This window comes from Salarias fasciatus, chromosome 11 (assembly GCF_902148845.1).
Source record: "Salarias fasciatus chromosome 11, fSalaFa1.1, whole genome shotgun sequence".
Taxonomy (NCBI): Eukaryota; Metazoa; Chordata; class Actinopteri; order Blenniiformes; family Blenniidae; genus Salarias; species Salarias fasciatus.
Genome location: NC_043755.1, coordinates 3,375,939 through 3,397,604, shown reverse-complemented (window position 1 = coordinate 3,397,604; position 21,666 = coordinate 3,375,939). Strand labels below are relative to the sequence as shown.

Genomic DNA, 21,666 nt, shown 5'->3' with positions numbered 1-21,666 from the left:
TGGACAAACGATCTCTTGCTTGAAAACACGGGCTCGTGCACGCTGTTTGCTCAAACCGACTGTAGCCTCTGTGACCCTAGACTCCATGCAGCAGGTACAAAAAAGAGAAACAACAGAAAACATATGTTTTAAGGCTTCCACCTTATGCAAAAGCTATTTTTCATTTGAATCACTGCAAAAAATAGTCACATCTCTAAAACTGAACCTAGTAATGTCTTCAATCTCAGCGTTTCAGTTCTCTTTGAAGAAAAACAACACTGACGCAACAGCGTCTCTTCACAACAGGCAAACGTGAAACTGTGTTTAGGAGACGTGTTTCTAACCACCTGTTGAGGATGAATCCATTATTCACTCTCCTTTTTTGCCCTTTCTTTGTGTTCCCTATTGCGTCATAAAGGAAACATCTGGCTCTGGAGCTGTTCAATGCTCCAGAGTGTTGACTGGCTGTTTTTTGGTTTTTTTTTTTTTTCTGTTATTTGTGCTTTGCCGGCAGTGAACAGTCAGCTTTTACAGCTTTTAGGCCGAGAACAGCTGGCCGCTACGGAAGGAAACGCGGCTAATGAGGGTGGTGAGAATTAACCAAAAAGCTAAATTGATTAATCATTCTGTTTGTTTCCATAACCCTCTGTGATGTCCTCATGAGAAATATTCCTTTTATACACTTCAACATCAAAAACTGTTACAGTGTTATCAGACAATGAAAACATATTTTTGGAAAGGTTTAACATTTTTGGAGAAAACAGACAGAAATGAGGCTTATCAGCTAAGTTATCAACTGCACACTGGAGGAAAACAAAAACAGTTTAAGTTTTTGACCTTGAAAACTACCAAAATTCAGGAAACGTTTTATTCGGGCCCTTTTTGGATGAAAATGACCTGATGGAAACAGACACATGAGGATGTCACTGGTGGAGTTGGCAATGTGTGTCTGTTTTTTTTTTTGTCATGTCGACTAACAACACACGACACATACCACTGATCTATTTCATGTTGTAGTAAATCTGCACTTTTAAAGTCTAAAGAGCGAACAGCACTAGCACTACTCAGGAATCATTGTGATTGTAGTTGATCTCCTCATGCTGGGGCATTAAATCCATTGACTGCCACTGAAGGAGCCAGTACTTAGTGTTTTCAGAAAGCTTGTGTTTCCCTCTTGATGCAGACTGAGGTATTTCTAGAAGCCATTGTCAAATAGTGACATTTCAAGGGACTCAAAATGTTGTTGTCCTGTAAATAAAGAGCCAAAAGACACCTGTTTGGACTTGAAAACAATAAAACATTATAGATAAAAAAAAACTTTACAGTGCTATGTATGCATGTCTTACAAACCTGAGGGATAAAATTTGGAGTATTTTATGATTTTCATGCTCCAATATAATTTCATTTCTACCATGTTGTCATGGAAAATACCTTGATCTTATGAGAAACAGGCTCAGAATGACACTCGCCCACATGGTGACTGGAGGCTACAATCTTTATTTGTCTTTGATGAAGATTTTCACCAGATTGGGGCACAATCATGTTTTAAAGCTTCCTTAATTTACTGTCTTCTTGTTACCTCGTGATCTCATCTCAAATCAATAAAACGGGAACACGACGAACCACACTGAAAACAGAAATAAACCATTAATTCCTTGCGAAAACAGAACCAATGCAGAAAAAAAAGAGACCACAGCCAGGAGTTGAAATAAACCTCTGCTGAATACTGCACTAAATCCTATTTCCTTATCATTAAACCAGCAGAAACGCTGTGTCCATCCAGCTGAGACTCACTGAGTGTGACAGGCTGTGAATCATCTGTACAGACCCTATATGCAGCAACATAATGCGCCGTAGCTTAGGCTCGCTGCTCGTTTTGCCTCCACATACACAACATCTCCTCCAAGGCAGTTTCCAGAGTCGAAGTGCGAAGAAGATGGCAGGTCCGATGCATGACAGAGGGATCTTCAGAACAACAATTAATACTTAAAATACTCGACAACTGTATGCATATATGAGGAACATACAAGCACACAAAAAGGGGGATTGTGTGATTGCGGTGGCCTTTAGATGGTTCCCGCCTGAGAGGGAGAAGGAAGCTGGCAAGACTCCCTCGTGGCACTGGCTGACCCACTTCGATGCAACTCTATCCCTAATGTGACCCGCTGGAAGAGCCAGAGGACACACACACACACGCAAGCACACACATCGGCGAGTGCATGCACATATGCACATGCGTGCACGCACGTGTGTGCGCACACACATAGACACAGCTGAAATTGTCTGCCTAGAGGCCCTAGAGGACTGAGAGGCAGAAAAAAAAAACTGCTAAATGTTGCCAGTAGCTCTGTTTTCTCATCCCTTTCCGTTTTCTGTTTCTCTCACTTTGTCTGAAAAAGCAAGTATTTAGGTCTCTGCTATCTGATCCAGCTCAACTATCCAGAGTTAGTTTCTGCAGGCTGCGACTCCGCGTTAAATCTGGTTGCTAGCTTAAAGCAGAATAGCTAATACTAAAGACATATTACACGGGGTGCGCATCCCAGTAACACTGCCACTCTGTCAGATTTTTATTTCGGGGATAGCATCATGATAATGACATCATTTTAATGACAGACAGCAAGAAGGTCATGGGTTCATATAGGCTGGGACTTTGTGTATGGACTTTGCATGCTCTCCCCATGCATGAGTGAATTTCCTCCAGTTTCCAAACATCCAAAAACGTGTGAAGTTTGGCCCAGCAATAGAAGAGCAGGAGGGAGCAGTGGAGAAGATGCATGTGATAAATAAACTCAACTTTACTTTTAGGGGATGTTTTCTCTTCTTGACCTCTGTTGAGATCAAGTTGGTTTCTTAATTTTGTTTTTCCTTTTTGTCTCCAAGTGTCCACTAGCCACTTATCCTCAGTTATCACAGCACACTAACTGAGCATAATGAATTAAAGTTACAGAATCCCCCAGTGGTATACATTCTATAAGTTCTACAGAAAAATCTTATAACTACACCAAGCACTTTTTGTGCATTTTTCTGAAACTTTCAGGGACGCTATTTCAGACAGAAAATTATTGCTTATGGGATAGTAGGCTGGAAATGTAATTTGACATGTGTCTAACAGCATTATACTGAGAGGAAAGCTGACTTAAGTCAATGGAGAGAGAGGGGGAAAACATACATATACACACACACACACACACATATATACATATATATATATATATATATATATATATATATATATATATATATATATATATATGTGTACTCCTTGCCACAACTGGCTGATGTAACATGAAGTGATAAGTCCGTCTGATGCGTGGATGATCAGACAATATTATTTAAAAAGAAACTTGCATCATTGAAGTGTCTGGCTGGAAAGAAGTCAGTGTTCCCAGCTTGTACTGACTGCTGCTGTTGATTCAACGTTTTCATGCTTGATATAGAAAAACAAATTAACTGAAGATCACAGACAGAAGCAGGGAACTGAGAAAAACCCACACTGGAGAAATAACAGGTCTAACTATTTTGAAAGAAAATTTGAAGTTTGAGCAATATCAACAAAATTATCAACTTCTTTACCGTTGAGAAGCATTCATGTTGTGAAAGAATACATACATACCATCATAACTTATGTGGTTCACTTAAATTCTTTGATGCCACTTGGAAAGTACTTCAATTTCAGGAGAATCTTTTTAATGCTCATTTGTCCCATAGAGGTTATTTACACGACACCACAAGCCATCTCCTGTCTGAAACAAGCCATTTGAGGTTTTCTGAAAATCCATGGCAGATATGTAGCATCAAGTGTCTGTAATTTGACGCCAGCTCTCCTATTCTGCGGCTGCTGCTGTGGCTTGAGCAAGTTAGGTATAATACGGAGTTTGCAGCACAATGAAGGACAAACTTATCCCCAGAGGAGATACTTAATAAACATGCAGCTACTTTTTTGGTACTTAGCTTCTTAATTTAAAAAAAAAAAAAAAAAAAAAAACTCAGCCACTTGTATAAGCATGCACCTCTTCTCATAATGTCAGATCTTAATGGCTGTGCACAAGAAAGCTTGACATTTCTCCCGACTGTGTAAGTAATGGTGAGGTAACAAAGCAGGGTCACCTCCGTTTTCGGAGGACAGGCAAGTTGGTATGAGCGCCTTCTGCATGTGTCTGTTTATGTGCATGCGTCTGTTTGCATGTGTGCCTGATCCGGCAATAGTCTGGAAGGAGGAACAATGGCATTCCTGTGCTCTGAGCTCCAGGTGGCTGTGGAAACCCAATCCTAAACCAAGCCTCGCTGGCACACAGAGTGCCGGGAACGCCGAATGCTGCTGCCTCCCTCCGGAGACACGGGCCAGAATAGAGCTATTGTTCCAGAGCAGCTCAGAGCAATAAATGCAGCACAGCCATGCTCGATGACAAACACCAATATAGGATGTTGGAGATTTTCACGGTTATCAGTAGAAGGTTATATCCTGGGTAACCAAGCCGTGGATACAGCCTGGATACCCAGCTACTAATCTCAGGCCACAGTTGCATTCCCACTCATACTCCTTCAGGTTTTAAAAGGCAACATTGTGTGCAGTAACTCTAATTATTTAAAAAAAAAAAAAAAAAAAAAAAAAAAAAAAAACTCTATTGCACTGTGAGCGCAATCACAACTAATGACTTCAATGTACCCTCAATAAAAGTCAAAGTCACTGAGGCGGACTCACTTAAAGACATGTTTGTGCTTCAAGACATGGAAGTCGACTTCATTGATGTCATTCGTCCCTTGAGAAGAAACCTATTTTGTTATAAAAACTTGTGTCTAACTATATCTTAAATTTTGCTGAAATGTTTGCCAGGTTATGATCATCTGAATCATCATACCACAGAGACACACACACACTGCAGCAGTACATCTGCTATGGCCTGAATGACCACCGAACACACATGCAGAGCAGGAAACGCATCATGCCGACTCCACGGCCTTGAAATGAGGAACATGATTCATTTCCTTTTCATGCTGGACGGTCATGCTTTAACACGAGGCCGAACGCAGATACACAGCTCTGAGGCACGATCCCACCTATGAGACATACACCAAACCCGTCTGAGAAATGCCTGTGAAGAGAACTTATAATTCACATGTGCTCTACGCACTTCAAAGCATGATACTATATTTATAAGCACAGTCAAGTTGCTTCTTCTTTCATGTACCACTCGGATAACTCAAATATTATCAAAGCCATCAGCTTCTGTTTGTGACTGAATATTTGCTTCAGGTAAAACAAAGGTGCAGTCGCTATCCTCCAGCAACGCAGCATACTCTTCTCTTGCACTCTTACAAGGCATGCCACACGTGCAAACACATAATAAATTATATATGCTTTGCATTCCTCTTCGCCCCCTTCAAGGAACATGGTAGATTCATTTAATTGGGCCCCTGTCAATCCCACACCTTCATCCTCTCCCTTTGCAACTGCGGGCTCTTGCAGGATTGATGGTGAGTGCATTTCCTTATCTTTCCTGATAAATACAATGTTTAATGTATGCTTAGTCTGAAATGCTCACTCTCTCCTCACACACGCATCAGACAACACGACTCAACCACAACCTACATCTGCAATTACACACACACACGCACTCACGCACGCTTAACCTCTGTGAAAGACAGGTTGAGATTTGCAGTCCAATAAAAAGAAAAAGGTTAATTCTGGCCACCAGTGTTGTTCTCTCCATGTTTGTGTCAGGCTAAGCTGAATCATCTGACCTCTATTAGACACAGGAGAAAAAGAACGAGCAGCAAGCAGAGGTTAAATTCCAGGTTTATAGCTCATATTTCCAGGTTGTGATGCAACACTGACGCTCTTTAAATATTCAGAGAGAGAAAAATAAGAGGAAAGGAGCTCCAGGAAGAGAGTACAGTACACGCTCCTCTGAGAAGCATTACGGTCAACTTCAGTGATGCACCGCGTTTTTTCCATGTCTTTGCATATGTTGACAGAGGAGGCTGTCTGTCTGATAGCTGTCTCTCCCTCTCTCTTCAGGAGACCGTTACGAAAAGTCGCCGCAGTCAAATGCGGCAAGTGGGAGAAAATATGAACCTGGCAGTGGCCCATTCATCACACATCAACAGTCAAGGTTGAACGCAACCCAAAAAAAAGTGTGTATGGGCACGATCGTCGAAGGGTTTGACGTGTTCCAGGGTGGCTGTGGGGCAGAAACCCTCCGGGTAGTTATCCGGGGAGTGAAGTGATGATCGGTGTGTTTAACGGCGAGTCGCATCACATCTCCGTTGCTTGGCTGCTTCTGTCAACAAGAAGCTCCCTCCGCCACTGTCTCCTGTCCCCCAGCGCTCCGATAACCACAGCCAAAACCTGTCGGAACAACAACCCCACGCTCTCTCAGAACCTAATACGTTTGCTTACCTTTAGTGACGGGTCACCTCAATCCGCCGCCGTGGCGCAGGAGACCGCAGGAGACCGCAGGCTAGCTGCGAGGCGGAAAACTGACGCCGATACGGTTCAAAGTATCACAGCTAAGTTAGCGGGCTAGCTAGCTTAGCGAGCTAACGATGGGGGGAGTGAGTCCCTCCGTGTCGTCGAGACAAACCTCAAATAACACGCGAGCCGGGGAGGAGGCGGTCGTCACGGCCGCGGGAGGACCGTGCGATGTCAGAAAGACGGTATCAGGAGAAAACATCCATTTGGAGAGCGGAGTGAAGGCGGGAGCCGGGCGGGTCGGGCAGTAACGCTATACGGGGAGAGCGGGCTCTCTCTCCGGGCGGACGTCCTCCCCGAGCCGCGGCGAGTCTGACTGAGGGAGAGAGCGGCTCTGCTGCTGCTGATGTGCGGAGCAAACAGGCAGCATCACTGCTCATCCCTCCCTTCACTACCTCAACCCGGAAGAAAATACTACAACTCAGCCCATCCTTTTTCTACATGCTCCAAAAATTATTGCAATCAAGGATTATTCAGAGGACATATAACACAAGCATGTTTCATCTGTGCATCAAAATCTGCACAGATAGACAACATGCGTTGGCCATAATATGAACTGCATGAGTAAATGTGTTTTCCTGAATGCAATAATAAAAATGACAAGCCAAATCAATACTAATGAGTAGGGCACATCAGTGGAGCATCTGCGGTCTGGGCCACAAAATGTTGTCACAGCTGAGCTGTGCCCAAGCACCTCTATCATATGGATTTACAGAAATCTGCTGCCCAAGCCCATTAGTTCTGAGGCGAATTAACAACCAATCCAACAGCATTTCCAACATCAAAACTTTCTCACTTTGTTTTTGGCGTATTGTCTTACTAATATCTGCACAAATGTTTCCTCCGATTTGCAAAAAAGATAAAAGTATCTCCTCTGTTGGGATTGATACACCTGTATTAGTATGCCTACTCCCACTGACGATTCAGACAAGACCGATCAGAGTGCAGACACTCCATTTCATTCGAAAAGCATTGAGCATTCAGGAAAAGTGTAAGGGAAATTTATTCAGCTTTTCACATTGGCAGAGATCTTCATTTAGCCCAAACTCTGATATTTCACAGGGCCCTGGGGAAGCAGCTCTCTCACACTTTCAGTAGAATTTCAGCTGTCACTTTCTAGCTTTATTTTAGATGAGGAAAAAAAAAGAAGGGTTAAAATGTCATGAAAGTGAAGCATTAGGTGAAATGAAACCAAGCTGGTACAGTGAGAGGGATGTTTGAAGGTGGATGGATAAAATGTAGTAATACCAAAGAATAAAACACTGTGACAATGTCCAAATATCAAAAATACATTTGTTTCAGTCTCTGATTTTAGATTGTCTATATTTAGAAAATGCTATTGTAAATCAATTGGCATAACTCAAAAAGTCAGTCAACTCAGTCAAGAAAACATTCGAGTATCGCTTGCATCATAATTACTGAACAATGCAATTGCGGTGGTTTAATTGAGTTTAATGAGATAATACACAACAAGAATATGAATGAGAGGGAGGATGTTCGTAAATAAACTCATGCAGGCTACAATATAAAACAATGACAGCAGTCGGTAGCTCTATTTATCGTTATAAAGTGATGTTAGAGCCCGCAGCCATGGTTACTGAATGTGAACATCTGTCACACCGGAAATAATACTTACCCCGGAATGAACCTCTAGTTAAAGCAAACCAAGCAAACTTAAAAAGAAGAAGAAAAAAAAAACCTACAGACCTGGCGTGCGTCTGACATCACACCCATACTTGTTAAAACATGTCACCACACCCAGCTGTGAAATGGAGTTGGTGGTTATTAGAGGTTTTTTTTATTGGTAAACTCCCAGAGGTCCTTTTTTTAAAAAACAAAAAACAAAAAACATTGGTTTACAAGTAGTGAATTACCTAGTTGCCTAATGAATGCCTTCATCCTGTTTTAGCTAAAGAAACTGGTTAAAAGCAACTCTGACCTTTTTGGCTACAGGTGTCTGTAATGCAAAGATCAGTTTTATATGTCATACTACAAATATTGAAAACCACTGGAATCCTGCAGTTATGCTCAGTTTGTAGCCATGTTATATAAAACTAACCATTCAGCACTGAAACTGTGTGTGAAACAGGATTAGATATACTCAAACTTTATTATCGCCCTAAATTTCATCAGATTTTACTTGAATGCTGTGGCTTTAGACAAGTGGAACATTTGTCTCTTTGTCTTTAAACCCCTGTCCGCGTACTTTTGGGTGACCCCCTGGCCTACAGATAGATGCTTCCCCCCTGTCCAGATGTACCAGGTTCCCTGGCAGTCTGAGCATCTATCCTGTTATATGATGATGTATTCCTGTATCATTTAATTTGTGTGGGAGCTGCAGTTGCTGTGAATATCACCATGAAGATTTGTTTTTTGATTCACGCTGATACACCAAGCAGACGTCGTCTCCAAAGAGCCAAACAGATCTGCTGTCTTCAAACACGATGCAGGCGACCCAACGCTTGTTCCGTATGTGTTATATGTGTGTTTTTTCATTATTTACCACATGCTTCATTCTCTTTGAAGTTAAGTTTAATAGAAAGTTGAGATATTTATATTTTGTCTGTAATTCAGTATGCATGTCTAGTTCTGCTGAATTTTCCTAATTAGTAAAAGCAATTTTGTGTTTTTGGTTATTATTAGCAGGACAGTTTCATGATTGAATTCCTCAATACGGTTTGATATACAACTACTAGCTATATTGTCATTTATTTATCCAATAGGAAGATACAGTACATAGATGTTTATTTTGAGCCATTATTGGTTGCATTTTCAATAAAATACAACTTTCTGATGGAATGTCTGCAAATAAACCACAAGGCACTGCCAGTAAGGACCTCTACAGGTCAGTATGACAGAGGGTCATAATTCTGACTGCTTTTATGGGCCACCACTTGCAAACATACAATCCATTTGATAAAATAAGACCTGTGTTGCTGCAGAGAGCTTCTCATATATTACTGTATACCGTGAGCAAAAATGTGGACTGAAAAAGAAGAGAAAAATGAATCTGTACCTTTTTCCCCTCTACAAGGAAAAGGAGAAGTGTTTACGACAAATGGGATACTCTCAGTTACTAGAAGCCACAAATAAGATGTCAACAGTATTGTGCGCTGTTCTATCAAGGGAGTGTTTAGATGTCTTGACTTCAGGCGTAACCTTTTTTTGTCACAATTTATTACCAGAATAAGAGAAACCTTTTAGAGTGCTCAGACTGTGGCCAGAGCCAGACAGAGCCAGCTACCTGACTCACTGAGTTCATTATCTTCTGATGATACCAATTTATTGACTGTTCATTCACTGGGAAGGCAGATTCTGTTTCTGACTCCAGTTCCAGGTGTGGAGGATTCACCGCATCCAATATATGACGCGCAATGTATCGTGTCAGTCCACTGGCTGCCTGAGTTACACATGCAAATTGGTTTGTGTCAGCATCGCCGCCAAACTCCTGTTGGACTTAATGAAGTCAGCGAGGAGCTGTGTCTCATTTTTATGACTCAACGTTCTACCTGCACCGACAGAAAACACTTTGCCTCAACTTGATGGCATTTGAATTGCAATACAGCTGCACTTCTGGGTCAGGTCATGCAGAATGTATTCAAGAGGCAAGATTCAGCATCAGTGAATTAATATATATGTAATAGGCACCGCCAATTTGCATTCAGCCCTACAGGCGTGCATGTACGTTTGCAAAGGAATCTTTCACTCTTGGCTTTTTTTGTCGTTTTCTATAATTGTTTCTCTTGTTTTGTAGTGTTGACCCCTTGTCAACTCGGATGGAACAAATTCCTGTTTCGACTATGAATACTTTGATATAATTCTGCCATTTACTTTGAGTCATTGTTGAGAAATGGATGCACATAAGTGTAGTGTGAAGCACAAAACAGGTTTTATTGGGATAAAATACCAATAAAACGCCCTTAAGCAAATCTCCCATAATTTAGTTTAGACCTAACTTAGATTTCAGGCTAAAACAGAAAGATCTTGTTTAAGCATTACTGATTTTACTGATTCAGTGTTTTTTGTCCCTTGGTTTTTTTCTTTTCTATGGTTATATTATGATTTACAACATGGACCAATCTAATTTAGACAACAACGCCACATTAAGAAATATACAGTTCTCATTTAAAATATTGTACAGTTTTAATTTTCAGAGAAGTCTCACAAATCCCCAAAAAAACAATTTGAACAAAAACACATAATTTTTTTTAATATAGCCTATATTCACCACACACACTCATTCATATTCAAGTAATTACTCCATATTCACAAAGCCTTTCATTTGGCGGGATTCAGGCGGCGGTCACACATGCCTGCATGTGTGCACACGTGAGTGCTATCCATTCACATTACAAACACTGACACATATCCAGCACCAGTCAATGGCCTGCTGACACAGATCAATAGGCTTCGCTTTAGGCTGTGGCTTACATGTTTGCCTCCCGTACCACCCGGAGTCACTGGAGCAGACAACTCCACCAGCTGGCTTACATAATGTGCTGTGAAATTACAACCGCCTCGCAGCATATATGTGTGCTTCGACTGAAAAGTCCAGTTTGCTGGAAAAATGTTTTTTTCATTATGACGGCACAGGTTCAGTCGGATCGCAGAGGGCTGAGAACAACACAAAACGACTTGGCTCTCTTGACAGAAGAACTCTGTGTGGCGCTCAGGTACGTCTGGACTGGAAGTTTGACTAAAGCGGCTGCAAAAAAAAAAAAAAAAAAAAAAACTTTTGCACTGCTATAGATAGTTCCAGCGTTAGTTCAAGCATCTACAGTTGACTGGTGATGTGTTCATGAGAAATGTGACCACAGGTCCAAGGTCCCTCAGTTACGGTCCATAGTCATAACCGGAACCATAAAACATTCATATCTGTTTGCTACTGAGCTTGAGCAGAGTCTCAAAATATACTTTATTCATGTTGCGACTAGCAGCAGCAGTGGGCCAACACTGAAAAATGGATGAGACATTTGGAAATACGTTTTCCTGAACCAGTGTTTCCCCCATGAGTGTGATCCTCCAGTCACTATAAGGACAGTGGAGGCAATGCAGGAAGAATGCTTCTTTGTGTGTGAGCGTGCGCGTGTGTGCGCGCGCGCGCGCGTGTGTGTGTGTGTGAGTACTTCCACCACATAGCCGTACATCAGCATCCCGGAGTTCATCAAGGTCTAAATAACAGCTCAGAGGGCACAGTGTTGAGTTTCTTGTGTGGGTTGGCTGAATACTGACAGCTTCTTCCCCGGTGGGCCGCTGCAGACTGAAGGATTTGCTGGAGGCAGTTTCCCCTCAAAGGTGTCTGTGTGAAAACACAGCGACTGAATGACAAAAGAGTAACCATGTACCTCCCAAGGCATCGCATCCAACTCTAATCAACCGGCAGATTACCAGAGGCCAACTCAGCCTGCAGACTTGTTCTGACAGGTGAGCTTGTTTACCTCAACAACTTTATAGATTCCAGCAAAGGAAATTTTCTCAATTTCACACCATCACAGATCAGGTCAAAGAGATTATTTTTTCTTTAACAAGTGTAGATTCCAATACAACCTTTTATTTGCATTTCACCCCAAAAATATAAAGGGAAAAAAATAATAATTTTCCACAATGCTGTTCTAATCTTTGTGAGGTTAGGTTGTTTAGGTTGTTTCAAAATTTGAAAACTCCATTTTAACATGAAGAAACCTGCAGAACCAGGCTTAGAGGTGGAGAATTTCTGCTGTTCTGACTGGCATGAAGGAATAGAAAGAGAGAAAAGGAAAAGACTGACAGACTGTGGGTAGGGATTCAAATGCTGGTTCGGGTAAGGGGGAAGAAATTCCCAATTCAATTCAGCAGATCCACTCGCTTTGTGACCTCTTGATGGACTTTTGTCTTTTGTATTAGCCAATACAGACAACTATATCTACAACTTCTGAATTATATAAATAATATATTAATTATAAAACAGTCAAACCACAAATTAGACCCTCTGTAATGTTGTACGACATGATGCTTTTATGATTTGAGAGATTACAATGACAATATGTTTTAATCTTTATGAATAAACATCACTTTTCAAGACATAATCATAGCATATGCCTTCAAACTAAGAAAAACAGGTTGTTGCAGGGCACATCTGTTTCAAAGTGATCTGAATGGACGGCTCTGAATTATTTATCAAGTCTACACTTGAGTCACAATGCAGGTCATCTGAGGAAGCTTCTCAGTTTCTTCCAGACACAAGTAAATAATTTGAACCCTTTTGATGGGATGACTTTTTCATTGTTGACATCATGGCTATCTTTAGGGGTGATCAGCTGACCGATGGCGACAGTGAGAAGAAGAAAAACAACCATATGTTGGCAGGTAAAGTTACTGCCCATCACAATGTAGTCTGATAGCTTTGAAGAGTTACCCCCATTCCGCCACCCCCACCCACCACCACTACCTTCTTTAAAATCATCATACAACAACTATAAGCAGTAATTCAGACACCAAACTGAAATGACGATTATTCATATTTTTTTATTTTATGGTTATAGCTCATGGTGTGAATAGTCTATTAGTGTGTGAATAGTGCTATTAAGGTGAGTTCTGTAATATTATCTTCAATTTCAATCAATTTTCAACTTGAAATATGTGATTAAATGCTAATGATATAACAATAACTGAATTAAGTACAAATACTGCGACTGGTAAGGTAATTAGAAACATGAGTGACGCTTTCTGTTCGGCAACCAGGTCACTGTTGCTTTTTATTTAATGTGTTGCATGTAATGATTTATAATATGTAATTTATTACTAATTCATAGTTCATAATCTAATAATCTATTTAACCTAACCTCAAACAATTTAAAGGGCATTTATAGAAGGGATATTGTGTAAAATTACATCTGTCAATGATTTTTATTTGCCTCTGCTCTCACATGGGAGGAATTTCATTACATGAAAAAAAGGGTTATGACTGCCTTAGAACATCATTCTTTAGCGTAATATAGTGTAATGTAGTCAATCTTGCAAACTAATAGGAATTCCTTCAGATGAATTGAGCTAATGGGGAAAGCTCATGCAGGTAATATTTTTGTAAAAATTTATGTTACCATTCATATTTTTGATATTCCGATGATGATAGGATTTTGTTTTGTGTTGAAAGCATGTGAGGGATGGGGTCAAAAGACAAACTTGAACCAGGAAGCAGGCACCAGTAACATGATCCTCCTTTTACTATTAAAAGTTGTTAAGTATTCCATTGGGTTTTTGTGTCCAGGAACAGAAAACACAAGATGGCAGCATTATTCTACTTCAGGGATTTAGTCCCTACCAGGCATTAACTGCTATATATTATGTATGTTTGTACTGGTTTCAGTACTGGCAGCTCTAATAATAAAAAAAGAATAGTATTACATCTTATTCATTTCCATTTTTAACCCTAGTCATCTTATCTTGCAATACATTGAAGCTATTAAATAATCTATTCTTTTGACATTATTCACCTTTTGTTGGTTTTATTTTCGTACTTATCATGCTCTGGTGTGTTGAATTAATGCATTTTGTCTGCCTCTTGTGAAGCATTTGTAAATTGTATAAAACAAACTCGCAACCTAGATTGTCCACTGCCTTTTAAACATGGGTTTATTAAGATAGAATTATCAGGGTGTCCATTCACTTGGATATTTTTTCTTTTCTAAAGTCTCTATGATGTGAACAGTTTCCTCTCAGGACGGTCACTTTAAAATAGGTTCATGTATGCACGGTAAGGAGAGGGAGCTGTCGAGAAACCTCAAGGGCAAAAAAAGAATGCGGAACTGAACAGTTCCTCCTTGTCCTTTTTATGTGAAACAATGATTTGTTACTCATCTCCAGAATATTCAATTCAGCTTCAGCTTTATTTATGAAGTGCCAATTACAACATAGTCATTTCTAGACACATAACTTCAATAGATTCTGCAGTCGTTTCCCCCATTTTCTTCTGATGTTTTAGGATAATATAAAAAAAAATCATCATTCAAAGCCATTTTAATTATATAATCTAAATGCAGTAATGAAAATGTGAGGGATGATAAAATCCGTTAACACCTTTTCATGCCCTTTATGGTTGATCAAAGTTGAAAATGCTCTCACTCCTTGATTTTGCCTCTGGGTTGTCACCCCTGAAGCTCTCTGGCGCCCCCCAGCGGAAGAACACCACCATATTTGAGAGTCAGTGGATTTAGCACCAAAAGTGTAGTAGGTAGAGGTGGAAGCGCTGCTGAGATATCTGCAGCAGCAAGCCAAAAATCGAAAACACCACGCTGTGGTGACCACAGACCAAGAGTGTGTGATTTTATTCCCCAAAATAGAAAATATTGTCTCCCTTAATTCATTAAAAAAATGACATCCTTTTATACCAAGATTTTATATTATTATTATTATTATTATTATTATTATTATTATTATTATTATTATTAATTCGTTTAAAACATACAACTATTCTAGACATATATACTTATATCTGTGAGCGTCAGATTGCATAACTTTTTTAAATAGTGTTTTTCTACAAATACCATTTTCATATTCATTCTATTTTAAATCCTAAAATTATGCATCTATAATTTAATTAAAACAAATTCATGTATCACATTCAATTTTTTATTCTAAACCGGAAGTGAATCACTTCCACTTCCGGGTCGTCCATGTTTACAGTCGCAATGGCGGCGAGCTACGGCTAACTGTCGAGAGAAATATCTGCAGATAGTTTATACTTACAGGCTCCGTCGCAACAAATGGCCTCTCAGATCCCGATTACCGTGAGGACTCAGTCGCCGGCCGCCAGCTCTGCGGCTCTGCGGGGGAAGAAACGTCCTGTTAGTCCGGGGTTGTGTGTCGTCCAGCAGGCCGCCGGGAGCAACAGCAGCAGCGGCGGCAAGAAGAAGAAGGGAGCGGTGGCTGTGATGCAGACAACGCCACAGACACAGGTGGAGGCACACTGCTTCACACTCCTGATCACTGCTTTAACTCTGCTACATCACCCATAGGCATCCATTACTTTTAAACTATCTGGGAAACCATAAAGCTGATTAAATGCCTCAGTATGTAGCGCGTGAGGGCGATTTGCGTGATCTGCCTTTTGCCTTGTGCAAATAATTGATCCGTTGGTTTTAGGTTATTTAGTTATTAAGTTATCACGTTATTACAATCTCTCCATCGCTCTTCATAATTTCCCAATACAAATTAGCATGCAATGGTCGCAACATATTGATGTCAAAGGTTTATACTTGTGCAGTATATTGATCTTGTACATTATGTGAAGTTTCCATGATAGAATGTCCATATAAATTGGTATGTTGAGACATTCGACGGATTGACAATATATTTAAAAATTCAGCTTGCTCAGTACAATCACTAGATCACTCCCACCAGACATATGGAGATAGTGGAGCTCACACTCCTTATTATTATTATTATTCAACATTTATTTATAGAGGAGTAACCCCTTGAGATGCACTCCTGATCTGATTAAAAACCCTTTATTTACCTGCCCTTGAAATGTAATCATGTTGCCAGGCCATATTTCTGATGTGGATTTTTGTAATCTCACTACTTTCATTTTCTTGTTTTTTGTGGGCGTTTTTATTTTCATTTTGGGAAAACTCAGTACTTACTTTCAGACAACATACAATATGTTTCTTTTGCTATGCAGTTATTATTTATTTGTTGGTTTACAAAATAAATACCAAAATATGGAAAGTCAAATGCGTTGAATTTGAGAACTTGGAACATAGAGGTAAGGATGGGCATTGAAGACAAAATAAATAAATCAGAAAAACAGGTCAACTTGGGTGCTTGAAATAAAGTAATACAGTATTATTTATCAGGCCCATTGAAACATTTGGTCGTAGAATGTTAAAACTACATTTCAGAATCAATCTTCAGCACTTGTATCTGTAGGGGACTAATATATCTAACCCACTTTATTCCAAAGTTTTAACAAATATGTTTTTCTGAAGATAAGGGGAGAAGGTAATCTTTTCCATAAGGCAAATATATTTTATTATTACATATCGACTCTTGTATTGTGGGTGGTTCAGGAAACAACTGATGCCTTTTTTTAGCTGTGGTTATCAGAATAACAAATTCATCAGTTTATCTGACTTGTAAATCTAAATTTCTTAAAAAATTGATTGATTTGTAATAAATATGTCTCGTAATAGTTAGTGTACTCTGTCCAGAAGGATTGGATCACTGGACTCTCCCAAAAGATGTACCAGTGATTGGCTTCCTGGTGTCCACACTGTCTCCAGTAAAATATGCCTTTTGTTTTGGTGTAATGAAGAAAGAGAATTGGGATTGGCATATGTGCAGTCAGTCGTCCTCAGTTATTAATAGGTAACATATTCACTACTGGGGTACTTTTTAGTCAGTAGGCCTTTATGAATTCAAGAGAAGATACCCAATTTGACATACTTTGGTGATCAACAATAAAATGGATCAATATCGGGTCATTAAGGTCTGTTTCCTTTCTGATGTTATGTTCAGCGTGATTGCATACCTGGAGAAATCTCTAAAAATGTGTTTGTTCAAGGTTAAAGTCTTTGCACTGGCAGAAGGATCCACTTCAAAATCTTACATGTTGAATGTTCTGAATAATTCTTAGTGAATACTACTAGAATATGAAATGCCTGGACTCCTGAGGTCCTCAGGAAGAGGTGTACTGATTATTCTCACCATCAGAAGCCAACAAGATGAAGCAGCTTTGAGTTCCTACGCTGCTCACCTGTGGAACAAACTTTCTGAACACCTGAGGACTGCTCACACATTCACTTCTTGTAAAACAGGCCTTAAAACACTATTTGCTTAGACTTTCCATGAAACAATTTCATTACCTCTATCTTAAAAATGTTTTTACTTTATGACCTTATGGCCTTGTTTTGATGTATTGAAGTTCCGAAACACATTTTATGGCACAAAGTGTAAAACTAACTACATTGGTGCAGGACAGCCCAAAAAATGATGTTGCACCAACCAACAGTTCACAAAAAATATACGAGGCATTAGAATATTGTTTTGTTTGTCTCAGTGGAGAAACAGTCAATAATATTGCTTTACATAGATGGGAGCATTACAAGTAATTTCTTAATTGAAAGGTTGCAGGTTCAATCCGATCATCACCCTCTGTTCATATGTCAAAGTGTCCTTGAGCAGGGTGGTGGATCCAAATTGCTTAAGTGAACACATTGAGGGCTGCAAAAGTTCTATATAAATGAAATCCATATGTCTCAGATCTGCTTGTTATTAAAACATAAACTAAGTGTCTAACAGATGTGTTTCTTCAGATTGCAGCAGTCGAGACAGTGGTTGAGGTGAAGTCAGTCACTTCAACAGACAGCGGCCCAGCCGCCACCACCACCACCACAGAAGCAAAGCCTCCACCGTTTAAAGACGCCACATTTATGGTGAGTGAATCTGACCGCCTGAATGTTACTTCATCTACTGGTACGCTCTCAATTTTCATGCTCAGATTTTTTTTACTCTCTCATAAATAATTGTGCAGCATTCTGGGATTGGTGGAGCTGCAGCAGGCAAAAAGAACAGGACCTGGAAAAACCTCAAGCAGATTCTGGCTTTGGAGCGGACTTTACCCTGGAAACTTAATGACCCAAACTGTGAGCTTTGCTCTGTTCTTTTGTTTACTCTAAATATGTATGTATATATATATATATGTATATGTATATTTATATATATATGTATATGTGTATATGTATATATATATATATATATATATATATATATATATATGTGTGTGTGTATATATATATATATATATATATATATATATATATATATATATATATATATATATATATATATATATATATATATATATATATATATTCTAAGCCGTGCAACAATCCTGAGATTTTTACCTTGAAAGTACATATGGCACTTTCATAAGTGTTCATTTTCACATTGTCTGCATCACATAATTGTCAAGAAATATTTCTGACATCAAATTAACTCCTTTTCTCTGCTGGTAAAGTGATGTTAAATTTCTTATGAGTCATGCAGCACTTGTGAATGTGCATTTATTCTGCATGCAATAGAAATACATATGCAGTGTCTCTCATGCACCACCTGGAGCAGCTGCTTCAGATAATAGCTGTGACTGACTGGGGTGTATAACTGACACTTACTCAGTCAATGTCAAACAACTGATTTATTTATTTTTTTTAAGTCTGAAATACATAATCCGTCCAGAAAGTGCTCAGCCCTCCCACATTCTTTCACAGGACCTTTAAATGATTTTATGATGATAAAAACTAGATTTCTATAATGTTAGGTAGTGTTATGAAATGATACTCAATCAGTTTATTTCTGTTAAATCTACTTACATTGTGCTTCAACTGTTGTGGTCATCTGTTATTTACAGTCTGCTCTAGTTTACCTGCTGCTGGAATGTTCAACAGTTAGAGGCTGAAACTGTAGCCCAACAGCACAAACAGCATGTAAGATAAATAAATGAATAAGAATCACATTTGTGCAGCTGCTGATCGATGTTTGCCATTGAGACAGGGTGAGTTCAGTTGGCTCCGGCTTGATGCTCCCTTTTAAGATGTGAAAATCCAAAACGCTCTGGCAGACGCTCCTGTGTATTATTAGTCTTTGACACAAACTATTGTGAAAGTTTGCGGTTTCTGTTGTAAGTATGGACAGGGTAATGAGTGAGGAAACTGCCGCTTGAGCTGTTTTCAGAAAATGATCATCTTGTTGTATTTTATTACATCGAAAAGAATTTGATGTCCCTGTCATTTTGATGTGTCAAACACAATGACTCCGGCTTATGGAGTCAGATTATACCAGACAAGTACATTTTTCTCAGTAGAGTGAAAATTATGGATGTGGTGTCAGATAAAAGAAAGTTTTCGCAAGAACTTTTCAGGCTGTCTCGCTGTCTTAGCTTTACTTTATCAGTTCCAGCTCTGATTGTTCTCCCAGTCAATGAAATGGCCATTTTCTTATAAGTAAACACTTAAAAATGTCATTTTAAATCATGTCAAAAATCCAAATCTGAGCGATCATCATAAAGTTTTTGAGAATGAGATAACCAGCTACATGCAACCGTTTGTCTTGTAATACATGATTGTGCCACAAGGTGGTGTCATGAGTCATTTTAATTCTATTCCTCCTTTAGATACTCAAAAATAAAGCCAATATGAGAAAAGATAAAGCCCTAAAGTTCCAGGCAAACGATACAAAACTGTTGAATCTCTGCTTCTACCCTGCACCCGAAAAGTGTCATAATCCTAATTACATAATTCTAATTAGAGGAATATTTAGCAAAACATATGTCAGAGAGTTCTTCCTGTCTGTTAGTTATCCCCCAGCAACAGACTTTCTGTTAAAGCAGTGACTATATGGTGCCTCAGTAGAAGGAGGAAAAAATAATGACTATAGATGACGTGATCGGTTTGCTGTATGTGTAAAAGCTTTAATGATGCATTTTGCTGCCATCGGTTCAATGAATGACTCCTGTGTTCATAGACTACAACATTGACGCTCCTCCCTCCCTGAAGCCTGCCAAAAAATACTCCGACATCTCCGGACTCCCGGTGAGCGAGCAGTTTGCTTAAAGAAACGAGGGGGAGAAAAAAGAAAACTGTATTTTCAGGCATGTCTTTGAAGAGGCACTTACTGAAAAAAGAAATCTTGTCTTTCCTCAGGCAAACTACACAGACCCTCAGACGAAGCTCCGCTTCACATCAACTGAGGAGTTCGCCTACATCCGTCTCCTCCCCACTGATGTTGTTACAGGCTACCTGGCTCTCCGAAAGGCAACATGCATCGTGCCCTGAGAGCAGAGCAAGGCATCAAAACCCTGAACCAAGCTCATAATTGACAGGGATGGGACGATGCAGACCTGCTCACACTGCTGAAACATTCACACTGCTTTTATCAGAAAGGCAGTTTGAGTCATGGTCGTCACTGTGTGACGAAATAAATGAACGTTGATTTTGATTTCCTGTCGTTTTGGAAGGAATGCCATGACCTTTTTTTGATCATGGCGGGGTCCAAGGTGTTGGATTTTATATTGTTATAGATGATCTTTCTAACATCATCCATTTCTCATTGATACAATAAAAGTCTCCAAATTATTTTCACTTCTGCCTACTTGTTCTAATCTCCACATGCCTGGTATCTCTTTCACATGCTGGAGGAAGTCTTTCTACTTTCCCAGAACAGATTCTAGATATTGGGATGTTTTCACTAACCCCCTTATATCATATTTCAAACACCATGTACAAGCAATACTTGCTACAATGTGGTGTGTCGCTGTGTAAAATATGTGTTTCCTGTTGTGTAAGTCCAGTCTGGCTGTGGGAGAGACAAGTTGTCAGCGAGTTTGCCAAGCTGTTTGAAGGATCCTGTTAGTTTTCTACTGACTGTCAGCTACTTCTTATAAAGTGCCCATTAAAACCAGCTTGGAGTTATTTGATCTCTCCATCTGTGGTTCTCCGCTAGAAATGGTGACAGATCAAAAACATTGGACAACCTGTAAGCACTCCTCAGATATTTAAAAAAATCAGCACTTGACAATGACAGCTGTGGTTAATTAATAAATAAATATTTGCACAGTGTTTATATGTCCTGTTAAATGCATGTATGTAGGTTCAGCAGATGTACAATCATACCTTGAAAGCAGTGGGGCCCAGAGTCTGGCAGGCTTAAGACACACACACACACACACACACACACACACACACATACACATTAATAAGAAGACAGTTTTGTTTTAAAGGTTTGCAAAAGCGTGTGTGTGGATCAGCACATGGCTTCGCTGAAATGTTTTGGCAAACATAAATTGGCAAGTAAGTCTGCAGCTTTTCGGAGAGGCAACCTGGGTTCTGAATCACCGGTTGAGCCAAAATTCACATGTTGCTGCTTTTAATGCCACAGCTGCACTTCGTGTGGCGGCCGCCCACAATTATTTTTATCGCACATCTCATGTAGTTTACAAAGAATTAATGTATGAGAATAATTCAATTCCTCAATATGTCTTAAACGATAAAACGGCAATAAAGAGATTGGTATGATTTTTAAAGAAATGTTAAAAAAAAAAGACAGAAAACCTTTACCTGAGTGCTCCGCCATCATCATCTATCACTGTGAGAAGAGCTCAGTAATCTCAATGTGCTTTTAATTGTTTGCCCGGGCTCTGGGAGCACACATCGCCCGGTCGCCTCTTGTTTGCACAAGATCCT

General features: G+C 39.6%; 2 protein-coding genes across 3 annotated transcripts in view; one reads left to right on the top strand and one right to left on the bottom strand.

The window, feature by feature from the left end:
- Positions 1–6,777, bottom strand: part of galnt1 (UDP-N-acetyl-alpha-D-galactosamine:polypeptide N-acetylgalactosaminyltransferase 1) — a 45,342-nt gene extending 38,565 nt beyond the window's left edge. For both annotated transcript variants that reach the window (XM_030102076.1, XM_030102077.1), the window contains exon 1: positions 6,380–6,777. The gene's annotated coding sequence lies outside the window, so the exon portion shown is untranslated. The remainder of the gene's footprint in view (positions 1–6,379) is intronic.
- Positions 6,778–15,094: 8,317 nt separating this feature from the next.
- ino80c (INO80 complex subunit C) lies at positions 15,095–20,895 on the top strand. The gene is made up of 5 exons (XM_030102788.1): positions 15,095–15,384; positions 17,743–17,862; positions 17,961–18,072; positions 19,949–20,016; positions 20,128–20,895. Exons 1-5 carry the CDS (start codon positions 15,193–15,195, stop codon positions 20,257–20,259), a joined length of 624 nt encoding a protein of 207 aa, XP_029958648.1. The 5' UTR covers positions 15,095–15,192; the 3' UTR covers positions 20,260–20,895.
- Positions 20,896–21,666: the final 771 nt, after the last annotated feature.

What these genes read in the sequence shown, in the direction of transcription:
- ino80c (XM_030102788.1), top strand. Translation starts at nt 15,193, where the DNA reads ATGGCCTCTCAGATCCCGATTACCGTGAGGACTCAGTCGCCGGCCGCC. An exon ending in AGACAACGCCACAGACACAG is followed by an intron (nt 15,385 to 17,742) that starts GTGGAGGCACAC and finishes GTGTTTCTTCAG; the next exon opens with ATTGCAGCAGTCGAGACAGT. An exon ending in TTAAAGACGCCACATTTATG is followed by an intron (nt 17,863 to 17,960) that starts GTGAGTGAATCT and finishes ATAATTGTGCAG; the next exon opens with CATTCTGGGATTGGTGGAGC.